Source organism: Pholcus phalangioides, unplaced genomic scaffold, assembly GCF_987345545.1.
Source record: "Pholcus phalangioides strain wild (caught in Gottingen) unplaced genomic scaffold, Ppha-v1.0 ptg000022l_1, whole genome shotgun sequence".
NCBI classification, from domain to species: domain Eukaryota; kingdom Metazoa; phylum Arthropoda; class Arachnida; order Araneae; family Pholcidae; genus Pholcus; species Pholcus phalangioides.
The window spans coordinates 40,197,000-40,218,125 of NW_028301615.1; the positions used below are offsets into that span (position 1 = coordinate 40,197,000).

The window sequence follows — 21,126 nt, forward strand, 5'->3', positions numbered from 1 at the left end:
ATTAAAAAAATGAGGACAGCCAATTTAAAATTATTGATGTGGGGAGAAACCCCCACTAAATTTCCGCATTTCTACACTAAAATCGGAAATTTTAAATCCACTGCAATGTCTCTCAGGAGTGTTGCTGATGATGATTATGACGTCTATTCGAAAAGCCTTTTTCGAAAAAGGTTTTTTTTTTCCATTCAAAAGTCCACAGTGGAATGAAGAATAAAAGTTGTTCTTCACCCGAAATTTGACATCAAATGTAAACAATCGGAATCTCTCGTCTGGGTTTTTTTTTTTTTAGAAATCTTCGATGATTTTCCGTGATTAATTTTGAAGTTAGCGTATTATGTTCAGGGGATTGAGTCCAAGACGCATTCGCTTCGTTAATCGAGTCGATCCGAATAAGGTCCCGACGCTTCAAAATATATGTTTGGTTCGTTTGCGAAGCGTCCACAATTTCGTTGATAATGTTCCGCAGAGAAGTGTCCCAGTAGCTTTGAATGCAAGAGGAGCATCCGCACTTGAACGCTTCAACAGCTCTGGATTCGAAAACTGTCACGGTTTCGGTGCTGGACAGAAACATACCGGTTGGAACCCGTTGCCGTGTGTTGGAGCTCTCTCTCTGATATTATCGAAATGCTCCACGAAAAATGAAGGTGAGTGTGAGAGTAATCTCATGCAGTGTTTGTTTATTTTTTCGCCCCATGGCCCTATTTGGATCACATTTAATTTCCGTGTCCTCTCTCGGTCCTGCCCATGGCCCTTGAGCAACCCCCTCTTCATATCCTTATTGATTTTTTTTTTTTTTGAGTACATTTATAGTGTAAAAAAAATTTAGAAATAAACAAAATCTCTAGAACTCTGTGCTTCATTCTTGTAAAGATTCTATGTCGTTTTAACATTATGGACCACTGGAAAAGTGATGCTCTGGGCAAGAGCTGCTGTGAAGGGAGACTTGTTGCCATCATCTATGGGGAAAGGCTCGCTCCCAACAGCGTGTGTATGTTGTAGCTGGAAGTAACAGCTTACATCAGTGGTTCTCAAGTTTTTTTTTTTCTCCCACAGCTCCCGTGCTTTAGTCAGCATGCATTCGTGCTCCCGAGAACAGTGTAACAAAGATTCACTGTATAGACTGAACAGGCGCAAAGGACAATATCGCCAGCTTCCCATGACCCCCTGAAAAAAGTTTGTGATGCACACTTTAAAAAACACTGCTGTGCACATAGCGGGCAGAATCGAGGGAGAGCCGATTCCATTTGACTCCCCTGCCCCAATTAATTGCGTAAGAGAGCTCAGCCCCCCCTCCCCCAAATAATTTTTTAAAAAACAATGCAATGCACCCTATCTCTCCTGTGTATGTGCACTTGAGTCCTGTATCTACAGTACGACCAGCAGCTTTCAGCTCCCACCCCCAATGTGTTCTTCATGTCGGTGCCTCTGGATATACATGCTACATCATATGCAACGTGGTCGCTTAAATCTTACTGTTACATTGTTCAATTAATTTATTAAGTTATCCCAATATAGATTTTGCACCACAGATCACAACAATGACCACAGATCACAACAACAGTTTTAATTTAAAACGTTTATTTGAATTATAGTGAGACTAGATCATACACAGTTAACATTCCGTTTTATCACATCTTCGGTAGAGTTCTTTTTTTAACAACAGAAGTTTAAAAATATGGTTTGCTCTCACCATTTCCGTATGTCTAGGGATCTGTCAGCTATCCGATCACAACTTCATCACCTAGACATCAAATCCTCACAGGAGCGGCAATAGATCGGAGGTGAAGAGAACTTCAACAGGCATTGATACGGTTGTACCAGGAAACTCTGGTCAAGATACTGGTCAAACCACTGGAGAACAGGCGGAGTGATCAGGATGATGTCAAAACACATGCAGAGAGGCATTTAACTAAATTTCAAGTCCTCTAAAATCTGTCTCAACATAAATAATGAAGTAGCAAATGATCATTGGATAATACAAAACAATGCTCACTAGTAGTACCTACTTAATGTGCGCCCGAGTGGCATGGTGGTAAGATGCTCATCTACCATCGTGAAGGTTGTTGTCAGGGTCCCGGGTTCGAACCCAAGGGAGGATATAGATAAGATATTTTCCCTGACGAACTCGAGACGGCCACCGATAGGCAGCGCCTTCACTTCCAACCCATCTCACTAATGGCAGTAAATTGCAATATGGCCAGAGTTGGTGTTTAATGAAGTGGTAAAAGTACCTACTTAATAAAAAAAATTAGGCCTGTGTGTGTGTGTGAGAGAGAGGGAGTGATCCTGTTCTTACTTTACCACTAAATCATTTACAAACTAAATCCAGGGAAACAGGCCTTAATGTTGCCTAAAGTACCTGAAAACTTAAAATTTAGACTGATTCACTTAGACTAACTCGTGTAAACGAGAGTCTACTCTCGAAAATCTTTGTGCTAGATCTCATCATGTAAAGATGCAATGATATCTATGAACATTTGCCTTGCCTTTACGGTTCCATGCATTCAAATGGCCCTGGATTTTGAGAGTACAGCTCTGTGCCCCACCCCATCTTTTACCACCTATCACAGCTCTTCTTGTATTTGAATTCTGTCCCGCAGCCCCTCCTGTAGAAGGTCCATTTTCCGTGTTTAGTACACGATTAAATTTCAAACTTAAGTATGAAAAGGGACGGTCACCAATAAAAATATTGACTAAAGAAGGGTGTCCCAGCTCAAAAAGTTTGCAAACCACTGATTTAGCCAATGGACTCTGTATGGACTGAGGCGACTCCATATTCATTTTCCCCAGTTAATTAAAATCTTACTGTATCTACGCTCAAAATGTTTGGAGACTTATTTTGTTATAGAAGATTGAATACAGGTAGAACCTGTTTATTTGGTGTTTCCTTTGAAGTAACTACCCTGTGGCATTACACATTTTTGCCATTGTTCATATAAAGATGTGAATGCGGATTACAAACCCTTTCTTGTCACATCCTCCAGTGCCTTTGTTGCTTCTGCTGAACTTCTTTAAACCTAAGAATCTTTGCCGCCGCCCCCCCCCCCAAAGTAAATTCTTTATCAGAGGAAAAAGTCACATGGCATGAGATCAGGGGAATAAACTGGTTGTGGGAGTATTGGAATGTGATGTTTTTACGAGAATCTCTTACACAAGGAGGAACCTGTGAGTCCTTAAACGTTTTCATGATTTGGTGAGACGCAAGCGACCAGATCTTTGTAAGAACCAAGTTGTGGGTGCTCCATTATGACAATGTGCCAGCTCACGACTCCTAATGGTGTCAGATCAAAACATAACATTCCGTTACTTCTACGACCAGCTTATTGCCCTGATCCATGTAACTTCTTCCTTGGGTAAATTATTTGTTTAAAGGGGGCAACGTGTCTCTGGTTCCGAAGAAACACAGCGACAAAGGCACTGAAAGATATGACAAAAAAAGGCTTGCAATCCGCAATTACATCTTTGTATGAACAAGGATGAAAATGTGTAATTGCACAGGATAATTATTTCAGAGGAAACACCAAACAAAAACAGATTCTATCTGTATTCATTCTTCCATAATATTATCCTTATTTTATATAATATATCCTTATTTTATGTCTCAGAACATTTTGAATGTAGTAGTGTAATTGTTTTCAAGTGAGTTTTTAACTTAATTATTTTGTTGTTGTTAAAAAAATATTTTCAGGTGATAGAATACTTGATGCCGCCAAACGAGGAGATGAAAAAGAAATTCAAAGGTTGTTGTTTTTTTTCAGTTTCAAACAATTCTTATACACACAAAAGTGTGTGTGAATGTTGGGTGTGTTGCCGTTTTTAGTTAAAGGGGAAAAACATTTTTTTATGTAAAGGAAATCTTCTTTTAACAGAAATTCTGTGCATTAAATTAATAGTAATTATGTGATGAGAAATATGTATCAAACATTGTTCTTAACATTGGTGGTTTACGAAAAAAGATGTGGAAAAAACAATTGTCTATACAAATACAACGCCACAACAGGCAAATTGCCCAACGAGGTGGCTGACTTAAGAACATCATGGATCCCCAAGCCATTTTTTGGAGGCCCTACCCACTACTGCTACACCACACATGCAGCCCCCCCCCCCCGCGGAACCCCCCAACGAAACCCCAACGAATCGGTACATGCGGGAATGTGCGTGTAAGTGTAGTGCAACCTGACGTAAATTTTGTTTCTGTTTAATGCTTGTTATGTGTAGTGCTGTCATCTGCACCCAGTTTTTTTAACTATGAGTGAAGTGTTATGGTTGAATGATTTACTGTTGTAGGACTGTTGCTCTCTGTGGCGAGACTTTTTAACGGGGAGATCGGCTCGCATTTGCGCCTTGAAGTTGGGAACCACAGAAAACCAACTTCAGCCGACCACCACTGTGGGGTTCGAACCCGGATCCTCGCATCACGAGTCCGGCACTATAACCACTCGACCACCACAGCGGCAGGTCTATGGTAGTAAGCTTTTAATATTTTTCACTATACGGCACCTTCTGTGAACTTTGATTTACATTGTTAAAGTAATCTAATCATGAAACATTTTTTCATCTAGTTATCATTTTCGACCATACTATCTATATATCATACACATCAAATGGAAAAGCAGTAATGAAATTTCACTGTATTACTGTGTTTCTACGAAAATAACACCTGATCTTATATTAATTTTTGCTCCTAAAAACACACTGGGACTTATTTTCGGGTGATGTCTCATTTGGTTTTCATATAATGTGCAAAAAAACTATAAATTACATCTTACATTTTTTTATGACTATATTTCCTGTAAAAACAGTGGCCTCCAATCTTCCAAAAATAGCGCTCTCCTAAATTGAAACGAGCATTTCTTATTATTCGTGTAGCCTGCTCATAGGGCTACACTTGTAAAGGCTCAATCATAGGCTGTCGCTAGATTCATCCTTTGAATTCTTCACCTAAGTGAGGACATTGACATCTCACTAGGGTAGGCTTGATAAGTTTCCAAGATATAATTTATCACTATATTATTTTCAATAGTTCTTTTTTTTGTGTCTCATCACATTCCTGTGGGATTCATTACTATGGAGATGTTTACCTCTCCTCCGAAGTCACCATTTTGGGCATTTACAAATACTGAATAATTTTCATTATCATTCATCATAAAAATAGTACAGTTGACACACATAATAACAATCCTTTGTTATAGTGACCATTCCATTACAATGACCGGTAGGATAAGTCTCAAATATGTTTATAGAAGGACTATAATATAAGTTTTACTTTTGATACATAACAACCCTCCCAATATAACGCCCATTTTCAACAGGATGAAGGGGGTCATTATATTGAGCATCGACTGTGTATAATTGTATATTAATATTATTACTTTATAATTTAATGCACCCATCATGTATAGCACCAGACATACTAAATGCATTCATCGGACTGATGATTCTAATTAGGCTTATTTCTGGGATAGAGCTTGTAGTACGAACATTCTGGAATATCAAGCTAGGGCCTATTTTCTGGTTAGGTCTTATTTTCGGGGAAACACTGTAGTCTTGTTATAGGTTGAAAAATCCTTGATAATAGTTTGTATTTTTCATTCAAAGTTGAAATGAATTGTCTAAAAAGCAGTGTTTCTCAGAGAAGTTAGCATCACTCCTTTTCCAGCCAAAAGAATATCAGAAAAGGTTCTTTACCTATCAAGCCTGGGATGACCACTGATATATGGCGTCTTCATTTCCCACCCAACTCCACTAGTCAGAAATTTCCATATGGCGATATATGACTGGAATTGGTATGTTGTAAAATAGTATCACTCCTTAGCAGGGTTGGTAAAAAAACCAAAAACCAGGTTTTTTTGGTTTAAATCGGTTTTTTGTTTTTAATAGTATCAACATTAAAGACAATGAAAAATCATTCAAACTTCTAATAATTAACTAAAATAAAATGGTTATTAATGTAATTAACACTATTCCCATGCTAATTAATCAATAAATATTTATTAAATTTTAACAAAAACCAACTTTTGCCATTTAATTATTTTTTGCTTAACTCAATGGATTACTGTGTGCTTGAAAATTCTTTTAATGTTATTATTAATCATATAATATATAAAGGTTTTTCTCCAGTTATTTTCAGTATACTTAATTACGAAGCTATTTTGCAAAAAGTAATAAAAATTAATTGAATATAATGCATTTAATGAAGCATAAATAATGCAGATTAATTAACGATGATTTACGATATACAGGGTGATTATAACTAAGGTTCTGATTTCAAAACACTGTAAAAAAAGAGCGATTGTCAGAATGACTTGAAAATTGACATGAATATTCCTGGAAAAATTCAATTTTATTTGATAAAGGGGAAAAAATACTTAAAAATGTAAAATTAATGACATCATCCAACATGTGGGAAATTTGCTCGCAGAATGGAAATGATAGCCAGTCATGGCAGAATTATAACTTAATTATAGCATTGCGCGAGTCCATAATTCATGGAAACATCACAAAAAAAATGAAGTAATTGAACAAATAACTACAACTTACTCAAAAAATGTTAAATAGTTGTCCACCGCATGTTCTGGCTATGAGGTTGAAAGCACAAAAATTCTTGTTCAACAGCAGAATCGGAGTATGCCATGGTCATAATGTGGATGTGCTTGCAATTCAGCTTTATTAAACCAAAGCGCCCCCTTTCCCCCGTTCATGTTCCTGAGAAATGAGGAACTTCTAACATATAGGGAATGTGCTGGAGATTGCAATTCACCAAAGTTTGCAATCTGACCACTGTTTATAACATTTTGAGGTACCCCCACAGCCAGAAGTTGCAAGGGTTAAGGTGCATCCTGTCAAAATGGGTCTTCAGCAGCTGCTTTGCTGGTATTGCAATGTGCATCTTGATAGAAGTTCTATCCACACACTGATGCTGTGGAAGTGCCGAAATGACGTGGTTGCACAAAATAGATTATACCAAGTACAGCATCATCTACTTGCACATTTTGCACTTTTTTCTTTTTCGAAAGAAATGTCCATTGCTTCAGGAGTATCCATGCAAATTTTCAAGTCATTCCGATCAGTACTTATTGTATAGTTTTGGAATCAAAACTTAAATTATAATCACCCTGTATATAGCTGATTATTTTTCATAAATCTGTTACTACCATACAGTAGAACCTTGATTAACTGAGCTTAACAGTATGAGTGTGAAAGTATAAAAAAAACAACTATTGAATATTAAGACGGAGATATACAGTAGAAGATGTGCTACTTCTTATGGGAATGAAAATGTATGTGAGGTAATGTAACAACTAGTACACTAGTCTTTGTCCTTTAAGGACAGCTGGTGTCTTTATTGGATTATAGGACCACCTGCCCCTAGCATACTGTAGCTGCTTGTTTGTGAAGGGAAAAAAAAACCCTGTGAGATAATACACCACTACATTTAGATGTGAGATGCAATCCTTATTCATGAATTTGCTAAAGATAGAGCATCAGAATGTAGCCAAAGGTTAGAAAATGTTGTAAGAATGAGAAATTTTGGCTTTTATATATAACTTTAAATGACTAAGATAATTCATATGAAAAATATATATATATATTCTGGCCACTTTTATGAGACTTTTTGAAAAAAACCACTTATAAAATCTTATGTCATTTAAAGATATACCATCAGAATGTACCCCAAGGATATAAAATGTGGTAAAAATGAAACATTTTGGCTAATAATGAACAAATATGATATTTTTCAAGGAAAAAAAATATTTAGGCCACTTTTATCTGATTTTTTGAAAAAACCCAAAGTTGTTTTTTTAAAAAAACCAGTCGGTTAAAACCAAGGTTTAAACCAACGTGGTTTAAACCAAACCACCCTGCTCCTTAGGGAAGGAGTTTAGCAGCACAGGATCTTATGTGTTTGCATAGTTAAGTGGATGTTGAGGCAAACAAGTCTGGTAGGCTCTGGTGTAAAACAACAGTCTCTGTAAAATATCTCTGGCTTTTCGCCTTCCCATACAGCGAGAGTTTTTGTTATTTTTGATTAAACAAATAAGCACTTTCTCTGACTAGCATTGACTTGCTTCCCTTTATCATTTATGCAAAACAAATTCTTCGTCAATGCTATGTTGCACATTTAAATTCTTGCTACGAAGACGTGTCATACTGAGTCAGACAAGGGCCAAATTGCATTTGTTGCCACTGAAGATATTAAAAGTGAATGCAGCAGTTGGGGCTTATCCATCTGAATCACAACTTGAACTGAAGGTGCATGGCAAAGCTGCATGGGCGAGTTTCTTCTCAAATATTGTCTCCATATGAGTATTTTGGTGTAAATAAAAACTACATTTTCAAAAAAATAAATCAAACATTTTTTTTCTAGAAATGAATTACCTTTTGGGTTAGATAATACAATTGAAAGCAGACGTAGATGAACCCAAAATTGCAAAAGAACCATAGCTATACGCGTTTTGAAACTATATGAAGTTCATTCATCAGTAGCAAAAACAAAGAAGAAAAACTCTTTACTGCGAGAGTTATACGCTGTTGTAGACGAAAGAGTGGAATTCATTCTCGAAAGGAATTTGACTCTTTCCTCTACAACAGCGAGTAACTCCTGCTATAAGGAGTTTTCCTTCTTTGTTTCTGCTACTGATGAAGGAACTTCATATAGTTCTGAAACGTGCATATCCATGGTTCTTTTGCAATTTTGGGTTAATCTACTCAGCTTTCAATTGTAATCTTTTTTTTCTGTATTTCAAGAAAGTGAATAGTTAATTTCAATATGTTTGGAATATTTCTAGGCTAGTCAGCAAAGGAATAAATGTAGATCACAGGCACAAGTTGGGATGGACTGCTTTGCAAGTTGCCGCTATTAATGGGAATTACAGGTAATAATCTGTTTTCCAATTTGTATATGGACAGCATGAGTTCAATTAACTGAAAATTGCTCTTTTTAGTTGGTCAAGGTGTTTCTCATATATGATTCTGAGAAAGTAGGTACAGATCCTGTCCTGCTCGAGACCCTTTCACCCTGACCCAAGAGCAACGACCTTATTGAATTAATTTTTTGAGTTCGTGAATTTATTTATTCTCAAAAAAAAAAATTGAAATAAGCTCAATCTCTCGAAAACCCCTGAGCTACCTCCCTTCTTGTAAAGGTTTTGTGCTTTCTTATAACATTATGGAACCCCTTACATGCTACATAGTTATTGTCAGAAATCTTTGTGCTAGATCTCATCATGTAAGGACATAAAGATATCTCGGTATATTGCTGAGAAAGTAGAACGATGTACAAAATTTTTTCACATAGTGACAACTTGGTTAAACTGAAACCTTGGTGTGTAGCTAAAACTTTATGTGTGTTATGTAAAGAATAGAGAGATACTCTATTTTCAAATTATGTAGTGATATTCAGCATGTAGCTTGTAAGTATAGTACAGTATTTTATTAAATGTAATTCAAAATAATCTTTAATCTTTGTACGAACATGTGATTTTCATCATCCACACCTTTCGATTTGTATTTAACCTTGAAATATAATAAGACCTGTATTATATCTGTATCAGAGATTTGGTTACCAGTGGTTAGTTAGGTTCACATTAGCTTCGGGACTTATTGTGTGCTTATTTTTGTAATGAATATTTCAGTATTGAAATGCTATAATACTGTAGCGTAAATACTATAAATACTCGTGTATATATTTTTTCATTCAGAGCTGTGGAAACGCTATTGAAACTTGGTTCAGATCCAAATTGCGGAGATGAATTCTCAAATATTTATCATATGTCAAAAGAAAAGCATATCCATTCCTTGGAAAGTAAGTCTGAGGCAATCTTTTCATGTTTCTGTTTTGATTATGTGTACATTGTTACATTTGGTTCGATTATCATAATGCATACTCCTGAATACACAATTTGTGATCAGATATATGTTCTCTTTGTGTTTCTAAGAAGTTTTTATTCAATGAAATACCAAACTATCTCTTATACTGATTTGTCATATCTTGTTTGTGTGTGCCTTATACTAATTATGAACAGCATTTCTCAACCTATGGTCCATAATGATAATGTAAGTGGTCCACAGGCAGGCAGACTTGATAAAATTATACCTGCATACTTAAGAGTAGAATGCAGCAAATTGCGATCCTGAATACGAGTATCACTAAATTTTGCAAAAAATTTCAAATTATTGCTTTAAATGCAATTTACTAATTACGCTAAAGTTGCTAAAGGGTGTGGAAATAAAGTGCTGTTACGCATCACAGTGAACAAAAATATATTCCACAAAAAAAATATTAAAATGATCTGATGTCCATATTTCACTGAGAAAAATAAAATTTGATAAATTGGGATCTTAAATAATAATATATAAAATATATGGGACATAGCCAATTGTCATCAAAAACCTTGTCAGAAAAGTAGGCACAATCACCAATCATAATTGGAATTCCAAAGCAATCGAGGCCAAAACATTAAACCGGACAAATATGTGAGATGAATATTTATAATTTTTTGCCATTTAATTTGGTAGTGTGTAAATATTGGAATTCTTTACAAATTCAAATAAGTATTGTTGAAAAAGCAAGACAAATGTTTAAAAAAAATCAGTGCAATGAAAATTTCAGGTACTATATCCTGTGATGCGGGACACAAGTGGTCCTTCAAATTGTTTCAGACATTTTACTGGTCCTTATTTTGAGAAAAGTTTGGAAACACTGTTATAGAACAAGCATAAATGTGAAATTATTATAAGATATATATGTGGCAGTGCTGTCGGCAAGAGTACAGAGGTGTTGGTGCTCCAGTATCATAAATCTGCTAACGCATATCGTTTTCATGAGTGTGCCTTTTCTTTACCTCTCTTTAGCTGTTTGAAAAAAAAAAAATCTTTTCGTTTCTTGCAGAGTCAAGATGTTATTTTCTACATGTCCGTGTATACTCTTTTTTTATGTGTAACATACCATGTGCTTTGTCAAATTAATAAACTTTATATTTAGCCTTTCTGTGAAATTTAAGTAATTATTATGGAGTCAAAATTTGAGTTATCTATGGATAAGTCACTGCTTCAATTCAAGTGCCAGTGCACAACTTTCTATGCCAATGATATCACCATAATGGTGACTATACATACACATTAAGATATGAGGAATTAGTATAACATAAATTCATGTTATCAAACCTTTTGGATGCTGTGAAAGATTTGACAAGAGTGATTGCATGCTAGGGGTCTATCCAGCCAGTCTGGTTTTACAGTATATATATTTCCTGTATTTATGAATTATTCCAATGCTAATTTCACAAATATCAAAATCAGAAATATTTTCATTTCTTGAAAACTTTATCTATCTTGAACAGAGTTGGGTTTTTGACATAAAAAACTGGTTTAAACCATCAAAAAGTATCAAAAACTTAAGTGAATGCTTTTGGATAATGTTTTAAACACAATAGGTATATAACATGATGAAACATTACTCTTTTGCATATTACAAAGTTTTATTTTTAAACATTAATTTATTACAATAATTAAAACAAAATATCAATTATAATTTGCAATTTTAAATGTTTTTATATAAAAATAATCTAGAATATATAAAATATAATTTTATGGTTTATTTATCTAAATCTTACTAAGCAAAATAGAGCTGTTTATTCAAATATTCAAAATATGTGTGATATGGGTTATGTTTTTGACCTCAGAAACCAACTTGTATTAAAACAATCAAAAACCTATTGTCAATGTTGTGGAATAGTTTTTAACCTGATAGATATGTTAAATGGCAAAACACTTACTTTTATGCAGATTAAATTGTTTTATGTTTTGAATTGTATATAATTACAGAAAAAAATATTTATTTTTACATTTTAAATTTTCTAATCGACCTAAAATTTCATCCCATATTATAAATTCTCACACAGTATGTCAATACATTAATTCAACTCATTTATTCTCCCCTAAAACTTTGTTAGCTTCGGTTGTATAAATCCAATTTTATTTAAGGAGTATTTTCAGTCAAAGTAGAGCTGGCAGGACTTGATACCCAAAGCATCGTTTTGCATGTTTAGATACAGCTGCAATTGAAAACCATTGCATTATAAATGTTAATAGATATACAATATCATAGTCAAACTTATTCTTATTTTTGCACAAAGAATAAATAACAGGATTTCTTAAGCAGGACCGGAACTAGAGGGAGGCGGGGGAAGAAAGAACTGCCCCGGGCGGCAAAATTTAGGAAGGGGCAGTTTCAGGTGGAAACAAAGAACACTGTTGTAGAATTATCAAATTTTAAAGTTGTGGGGAGCTGCAAAATAATGCTTGCCCCTGGTGGCAAAAATCCTAATTACGGCCCTGTCTTAAACATCATATATAAGCCAAATAAGCACATAAGCCATCATATACAGTGCCAAATTAAAGAACATGATAGCCATACAATTTAGTATTTTGATTGCTATGCATATTCTAATATTATGCATAATAAGGGTATTTTTTTAAGTATCAGCGATCATCTAGCTAGATCAATAACAGAAATCAGCATTACATATATGGTGTAAAAGAACTTTTTAAACAACCATCTGTTATAAAAAGAGTATAGCAGAGATGTTTATATCCATACACATATATAAGCAGTTAAAGAAATTTTGGAAGATTGAGAATCTGATCTTGAATTGAAGGATATCAAATCATTCCATAGTTTTCCCCTTCAGCGTTTATGCTATGCTTTATTTAAATTATATATTTTATAAGAAAAAAACCTCTATATATTGTCCAAAACAATTCTGTATAATTATTTATTATTTTATGTATTATTAATTCTGCAGAAAATTATTTTGCAATCCTATTAAGTATTTATTCTTTATATAACATAGTCACTTTAAACAATATATACAATTAACGTGAGTATTTTAGTCAGGGGAATTTTTATATTGAAAAGCAATATTTGAGGTTTTTGACAGAGGTTTTTTTTTTGCCGTGACAGTTTAAACCATCAAAAACCTGCTAGTGCTGATCTTGAAAGTTTAGTTTATTCAAGCTTTTCTGTTTTGTTCAGTTTTCATAGGAATGAAATGTTTAACTTTTTCAGTTTGGGCTTCCAGAGAAGAAGAATTCAGTGAGAAACTCAACATGAGGGCAACATTCCGCAACTGTACTGCCTTGCACTATGCTGTTCTTGCTGACAATTTACAGATTGTAAACTGCCTTCTTGAACATGGTAAATATGCTTCAAGTTGCAAGTTCGACATTGATCATGATAATAAGAGTTGTCTTGTGATTACAATTTTTCTAATCTGAAGTTAGTTATTTGCTCTCAAATGTTTTAATCTTATGAATTTTCGTAATTTTGTGTGCGGGCAAGTACAGAGTGTACATACGTTTGCCTTATCAAGGCATCCAGAGACTTGTTTGAATGTTAAAATTGTGGTGGAAAGCCGCTGTGGTGGTCGAGTGGTTATAGTGCCGGACTCGTGATGCGAGGATCCGGGTTCGAACCCCACAGTGGTGGTCGGCTGAAGTTGGTTTTCTGTGGTTCCCAACTTCAAGGCGCAAATGCGAGCCGATCTCCCCGTTAAAAAGTCTCGCCACAGAGAGCAACAGTCCTACAACGGTAGATCATTCAACCATAACACTTCACTCATAGTTAGTAAAACTGGGGGCAGCACTACACATAACAAGCATTACACAGGAACAAACTTTACGTCAGATTGCACTACACGTACACGCACATTCCCGCATGTACCGATTCGTTGGGGGGTTCCGCGGGGGGGGTTGCATGTGTGGTGTAGCAGTAGTAGGTAGGGGCTCGGGGATCCATGATGTTCTTAAGTCAGCCACCTCGTTGGGCAATTTGCCTGTTGTGGCGTTGTATTTGTATTTGTATTTGTATGTGTATTTACAGGTGCAGATCCTACAGCGAAAAATGACATGGGTCACAGACCATCTGATTATGCAGCTTCATCAGAAATGAAAGCACTCCTGAACGAGCACATTCAAAAGGTATCGTGAATAGAGTAAAAGAGTATAATTGGATTTTTTAAATAGTAATTTTTTTTAGTTTAAAATTTTATAGTAATTTTAGTAATGGTATTCATTGGTCATTTTGGTCATTTTTGCCGCACCACAGTCATTTTCCTCACACGAGGGCTAATTAGACTGGGACCTACAATTTATTGCCGATTCCGAACTTCTGAATCGTCAGGTTCTGTGCGGCCGATCCATCGTTTAGGAATGGAATGTGATTGTTCAAAAACTCTTCAATGTCCAAGCTCCAGTGTGATGGTGTCCCATCCTGCTAGAAATGAATTCATCCGAATCGGTTTCTAACTATGGAAAAAGCCAATCTTGACAAACACTGAAGTGGCAGTCAAAGGAAGAGTGTTAGCACTACCTGGCGGCAACCTCAAGATTTTTGTAACTATGGCCTTGCTATAACTATGGCCTTTTGTAACTATTGCTTTCTAACTATGGCCTACTCAAGTTGTTACTTTAGGCATTTTCAGTCCCTAGCTTTTTATTTTTTATTTTTTCAAGGTGAAGATTACAAATACAAATATTATGTTGTTACCACTCTGAAGTAATCATTTGCATGTTTTTTCCCCCTTGTCTTGGGTTCAGAACGTGTGCAAAGTGGAGACTGTGTATATAAGTCTATATAAATGCGGTCCTAAATAATGTTTCTTTGACATTGATGGGACTTTATATCCCCTTCCGGTGTTGAAAGACACACTGCCATGATATCAGAAAATTCTGTGTTACTCATATAATTATATAAGAGTAATACAGTAATAAACATATATGAGTAATATTATAATCAAGCAATCACATACACAAAACTTTAGGCTTCAATATCAAATTTTTACTCACTCCGATGACTTGAAACCTGAGATTTGTCAAGCCCTGATATTTTCAAACATTCAAAAAAACAATTCAGCCTTAACTAACCTCCTTTGCTTCTATGATTACGTGACTAAGGCTTTGGGTAAGAGCAAAAATGTCGACGTTGTTTACCTTGATTTCCAGAAGGCATTCGATCGGGTCCAACATGGCAAACTCTTGAAGCGTTTACACGAGATTGGAATAGGGGGCAACTTGCTGAATTGGATAGAATCGTGGTTAAGAGATAGGTCGCAACGAGTTATGGTGAACGGGGAATTCTCTGGTTGGACAGACGTCACAAGTGGAGTTCCTCAGGGAAGTGTCCTTGGCCCCATACTTTTTTCACTTTTTATCGATAAACTCGATCAGGGTATCGATGGAATTACTAGCAAATTCGCGGATGATGTGAAGCTAATGGGGGTAATCGGGAATGAAGGCGATAGGGAGTTGCTCCAGACCAACTTAAACAAGATTGCAGCATGGGCAAATGAATGGAGCATGACGTTTAGCGTAGATAAGTGCATGGTCGCTCATTTTGGTTCGAACAACCCACGGTTCTCTTACGAGTTGAATGGTGTCACTATCCCGGATGCAACTAGAGTCACCGATTTGGGAATTCTCATTGACGAGCGACTTAAGTTTTCTGAACATTGTTCAGCGGTTGTCAAAAAATCGAATAGAATGCTTGGTCTCATTTTCAAAAAGGTCTCTTCGCGTTCTCCTAAAGTCATTCTTCCTCTTTTTCGAGGCTTAGTTCGTCCTGGACTGGAGTATGCTGTAAGGTTTTGGAGACCATACCTACAGAGGGACATAGACTTGGTTGAAGGGGTGCAGAGAAGAGCTACGCGTGTCCTTATTGGCACACAGGGCTTGAGTTATGAAGAAAGACTTCATTTTTTGAATATGTTTACATTGGATGAACGCAGGTGTCGAGGAGATATGATCGAAGTGTTCAAAATTTTCAATGGGATGGATAGGATGGACCATGAACTTTTAGTACACCGCCAATCGACTGCTTTTACAAGGGGACACCAGTATCGATTGGTGAGGGACAATGCAAGGTTATGGTGTCGCAGGGAATTTTTCTCCAATAGGGTTGTTAATAAATGGAATAGCTTACCCCCGGAGGTAGTAAATTGTAACACAATTGACACGTTTAAAAAGAAATACGATAAACATGTTGGGGTAAATCGAGAAGCTATCCATTCTTAGAATAAGACAACCATAAGTATTCTTTATGGGCATTGTATAATATTTTTTCATGTGTATATAGTGTTTGTAATTTGTGTTAATTGCATTTTTAATTGGGTTGCTGTATTTTTGAAACATATGACAACCATATTTTTATGGGCATCTTTTTATCAGCCACCTCGTTGGGCATTTTGCCTGTTGTGGCGTTGTATTTGTATTTGTATTTGTATTTGTATTAAAATCTAGTAATAAAGCAATTCTCATCAAATGATTAGTTGATGGCCAAACAACTGCATAGTTTGAAGATGTGGGAAAAAAATCTTAGTATTTTGAGGAGGATCAAAAAATGTGGGTATTTTTGGACCTAGTTTCAATCCATTAGAGGACTAAGGTGAAAAAAAAGTTTATCCCCAAAGAATTATGTTTTCATTTGTGCATGGATTTCTAAACATTTTTATGTTTTATTGTTATTTTCAGTGTAATAAAATATTATCTTGATATAGAGAGTTTCTAGGTTTGGTAAATTAGTAGTCATAATTTTATATATTGTTATGAAGGGTAGGAATTTGAAGAGGCTTGTGAATGCGTGCAAGGTTCACGTAGCATGAGTTTGTTAGAATAGAAGAGCAAGATTCTAGGGACTCAGACAGTAGAATTCGAAGTGGAAATACGTACATTTGGAAGGCTGCTGTAGTTTTAGCAGTACTTCTAGTTTATGTAAATAAAGGCGTTTATTTGTTCTGAAATCCTCGTTCCTGTGAGTTTTTGCCCATCTTCAAGTCCCCTGCAAAGAACCCATGAGAGATCTGCATGATGGGACAAATCTGGTGACAGAGATTCGACGAAACCCGGCGGCAACACGACAATATAAAAGGGTGCAGAATATTTAATATATGTTTTTATATTTTACAGTTTGAGAAGAAGCAGTTGGAGAAAGAAGCGGAAGAGAGACGGAGGTTTCCTTTAGAGCAGAGAATCAAAAAGTACATCATTGGTCAAGAAGGAGCTATTACTAATGTTGCTGCTGGTGCGTTTTTATCTATGGAAATTCTAAAGTCAGTAGTCTCGATAATCTGAAGTAGAACGTCTCAGGTTAATGAAAACTCAAGAAAACAACATTATAAGTGGGGTCGGTGTATGTGTTACCTACTCTTACCTGTTTTGCCTTTAATTTAACGACTTGATTTGTTACTCAACTGCCAAGACCAATGGCCTCTTTTTAAGGCAGGCTGATGGGGCTTTATTCCTGGGATTTGATATGAATTTTTTTTTCGCATTATAAATTTTCCATGAAAGGGCTTGTGAAAAATTCTGGTCTGGGGTCCTTTGTAGACCCCATGATAGGGATCAAGACCCCTCTGAACTGAACTTATTGTCATTCGTAGGAAGAATAAGATACAATGAAACAAACTCTTGTCAAAAAAGGGAGGTTTTCAGAATGAATTCAGAAGGTTTTCAGCACCTCAGATTATTGGGAATGCCAAAGTTTCAAGACTCAAATTATTGAGACTGTATTGTAGTTTTAAATCATATTTTTGAATGCAGACTTTTAAATTTTTAAGCTTTTTTTCCAGTATTATCCAGTTACACTCATGTCCATAAATTGAGGATAATGCCAGCTCCGGCAAATAAAGGTTCAGAAACAAAACAAACGTTACTTATTCATAAAGCCCATCCATTAAACAAAAGATAAAGAACAAAAACGATGGTGTATGTATGATACCATTCATAAAAACTACGATTTTTGCTCCCTGGAGCAATTGTAAAAAATATCTCCTTTACAAAAACTTACTATTACATGGTTGGTATGATGGTTAATACATTGTATTTCTCCCATGCGATGAAATACAGTCCGCACAACGCCTAGGCATGCTGAGTATCAAATTATCGATCTGATCTTGGGGAAGATCACTCCACTCAGCAAGCAATGCTCTCCGAAGTTCCGGTACACATGTAGGATGTAGGAGGTGGTTGATGGGTTGCAACTCGACGGCCAAGCATGTCCCACACATGCTCTATCGGATTCAACTCAGGTGAGAATGCTGGCCATTCCATGCGGGTTATATCCTCAGATTCAAGGCATTCGTTTACATTGTTTGCTCGGTGAGGACAGCGTTTTCATCTATAAACACAAATTCTACGCCCATGGCAGCCCTAAACAAACATACATGTTGTTCCAGAATGATGTCATGCTAAATTTGGGCTTTCATGGTTCCGGTTTGAACATGCAGATCTGTTCTGGAACCCAGTATAATTCCACCCCCAAAACAAGCAATGCTGCACCACCGTAACGGTGTCGTTCAATGATGTTGTCTTGGTGGTAACAGGTACCTGGCGTTCTCCATATGAAAGTCCGATGTGAATCAGACTGCAAGCTAAACCTGGACTCGTCGGAAAACATCACACAAGCCCACTGTGACGATGTCCACATTGCATGTTCTCTACTCCAGGCTAATCGCTGCCGACAGTGAGTTGCCGTGAGCGGAACACATCTGACAGGCCTGCGAGCATATAGACCAATATCTCCCAAACGTCTGTACATGGTTTGCCTTGAAACTGTGGTACCCGTGGCTGCAGATAGCTGACGAGACAGGTGGGATGCTGTGCTCCGTCTGCTTCTTTTGGCAGTTACTGCCAAATACCGGTCTTCATTCGGCGTTGTAACTCGGGGGCGACCTGTACTGTAACGTCTACTGACATTTCCGTTATCTTGGAATCGTTGCCAAAACCTAGAGATGACACTTCGGGCAATTCCAAGTTCCTTGGATACTTCCATCTGAGTACGCCCACATTCCGGGCGGCCGATAATTCTACCACATAAAAAATCATCCACATGCGTCCTCTGTCTCATAACTATTCACTTATGGCACTGAGCGCCTTACAGAACTCTTGTGAACAATGTCACTTTTTTGCCACCATTCCTTATATACTCCCTTCTTACACTCTCGTCATTTTGACGTACTATCGGCATCATCTGGTGGTTTCCTGAAATTTGCATATCATTCTTGCAGATGTGTGTGATAATTCTACAGGTGAAATTTTTACTTCAGATTTCGATTTCCGTGTGATTCTGAATTATCCTTAATTTATGGACATGAGTGTATTTTATTACTATTTGCATAGTTTGTTTTTCTTTTAGTATCTAATCTACAATGCAGCCTGTTTGTTCTAAAAAAATTAATTTCTGGGGGTGTCGATTTTCAATTTTCATTCTATCCTTCTGAAGAAATCCCTGTCTAACCCAAGCAGGCCCTCTTCAAGACCCCTTTCCCAATTGTCCTTTAATATAAATCTACCGTCAATTTCCGAGGAGAGCAATCTCCTCGGAAAGAGTGAAGCTTAATCAAATTAGTTTTTTAGTTTTAACAATTTAAATTTGCCCCTATATATTAATTATTGTTATTGTTTTGATGGATAGCTGTAATTCTGTTTCATGCAAATTTCAGTTACTGGCCTGCTTAAATTTTCTCTTCATATCAATGCCCCCTGTGTGTATTTGGTCATGTGAAGGTGTATCCGAAGCAGATTATCAAATGTTATGTATGAAAAATTAAGCTATTTTATGTAGAAAAACTTGCTGTATTCAAGTTCCTTTCAATTGTGTTAAATTTTTTTTCTTTCTGTATGTTTTGCAGCTATCAGACGGAAAGAGAATGGCTGGTACGATGAGGAACACCCATTAGTATTTTTGTTTTTGGGGTCTTCTGGCATTGGTAATTCTTCATGGTCTGCACATTTCTAGATTTAAAATATTGATACGTGAGGATTTTAGGTTTCTACCTGTTCAATTATTTTGAGTGAAGAAAATGAGCAGATGATATACATAGTTCTTATACATGTAAAAATCAATTATATATTTTTGCTTTATTCAGGAAAAACTGAGCTGGCAAAGCAAGTTGCCAAATATCTGCACAAAGACAGGAAAGGGGTAAAATATATGGATTGTTTGTTTTTTGTCTTCCTTTGTATACCATTCACATTGTCATGAGCAATTTACTACCGTTTGAGTTGGGTTGGAATTACTCTATTTTAGATGGGTACAATAACTAACACATTATGTGTTAGAGTTATTGTGGTGGTGCTGTCTACATTATTTAAATGAGGCTTTTTTCCCGTGTTCTTTTTCTTTGAGGAAAACAGGGCCTGATTTGCTTTAAAGGTACAGAATATTTTTCATTATAATATTTTACTTTATCATTTGCGGAAAATTCACAGTTTTTTACACCCTTTGGTAAAGTTTTTAACAGTGGCAAATGATGATGCATGAAAGAAATCATTAATAAACATAATAATTTATATTTAAATAGTGGAATATAGTTATTTAATGTTAAAAAAATTATAATTTGAATTTCAGTAATTGTAAGTTTAATGCAGTAATTGTAAGTAGTAAATGCTACGATTTCATGTATGCATACAAGTCATTGCATCTGGGCCCGATTTCTGCACGGGCAAGTCAGAAATTTGTCCTGAGCCCTTGAAATCGAAACATTTCTTTGCTGACCAACCAAGTATTTTTTTTATCATAATCAAGCAGTCATCTAATGCTATTGATTATGTGTGAATTAAAAATTAATAATAAGCAATAATAATTAATAATTAATTCATTGATTACATGTGAATCGATATGTGCAATCCATACGTAATGTATTTATTCATTATCCTGAAGATATTTAATAAAAGTTTGACACATTCATCCTCCTGGAACGCTTCAATATCTCATTGAGATGGGAAGTAGGGTGTGTTTGGTCTTCAAAGATCAAAGTCTTCTAATGCCTGCTTTGTCTAGGGCTCCCTCCCCTCTCCCCACCAAGTCAAAATCAGTCCCTGCCAGGGCTGGACAAATCTACATCTCAAATTAATATTTTATAAATCTAGCATTGGACATGCGAAAAAAATACTCGTTTCAAAATTTCTACATTCTCCTGGTCATATTAGGCAATAGATTTGTTCAGTCCTGTGGTCCCTGCATATTATGATGTTTCATTAATTGGTGTTATTACTAGATGTTAATTACATTTTTTTTCAAAATTTTATAAGATCATAATATTTGTGGAATGTATATGTATTACATCCCCA

At 35.9% G+C, this 21,126-nt stretch overlaps 1 protein-coding gene across 2 annotated transcripts in view; it reads left to right on the forward strand.

Moving 5' to 3' along the window:
* Positions 1-224: 224 nt before the first annotated feature.
* Positions 225-21,126, forward strand: part of LOC149070433 (mitochondrial disaggregase-like) — a 31,709-nt gene continuing 10,807 nt past the window's right edge. Inside the window, exons 1-9 of one of the 2 annotated variants that reach the window (XM_089249603.1) lie at positions 225-644; positions 3,689-3,740; positions 8,790-8,876; positions 9,702-9,805; positions 13,070-13,198; positions 13,883-13,980; positions 16,963-17,077; positions 19,686-19,763; positions 19,923-19,978. In XM_089249603.1, the coding sequence (XP_089105729.1) occupies positions 335-644; positions 3,689-3,740; positions 8,790-8,876; positions 9,702-9,805; positions 13,070-13,198; positions 13,883-13,980; positions 16,963-17,077; positions 19,686-19,763; positions 19,923-19,978 (1,029 nt within the window). In that variant the 5' untranslated portion in view covers positions 225-334. Of the gene's footprint in view, positions 645-3,688; positions 3,741-5,685; positions 5,787-8,789; positions 8,877-9,701; positions 9,806-13,069; positions 13,199-13,882; positions 13,981-16,962; positions 17,078-19,685; positions 19,764-19,922; positions 19,979-21,126 lie in introns of those variants that run through there. The other variant, XM_089249605.1, reaches the window with a different exon arrangement.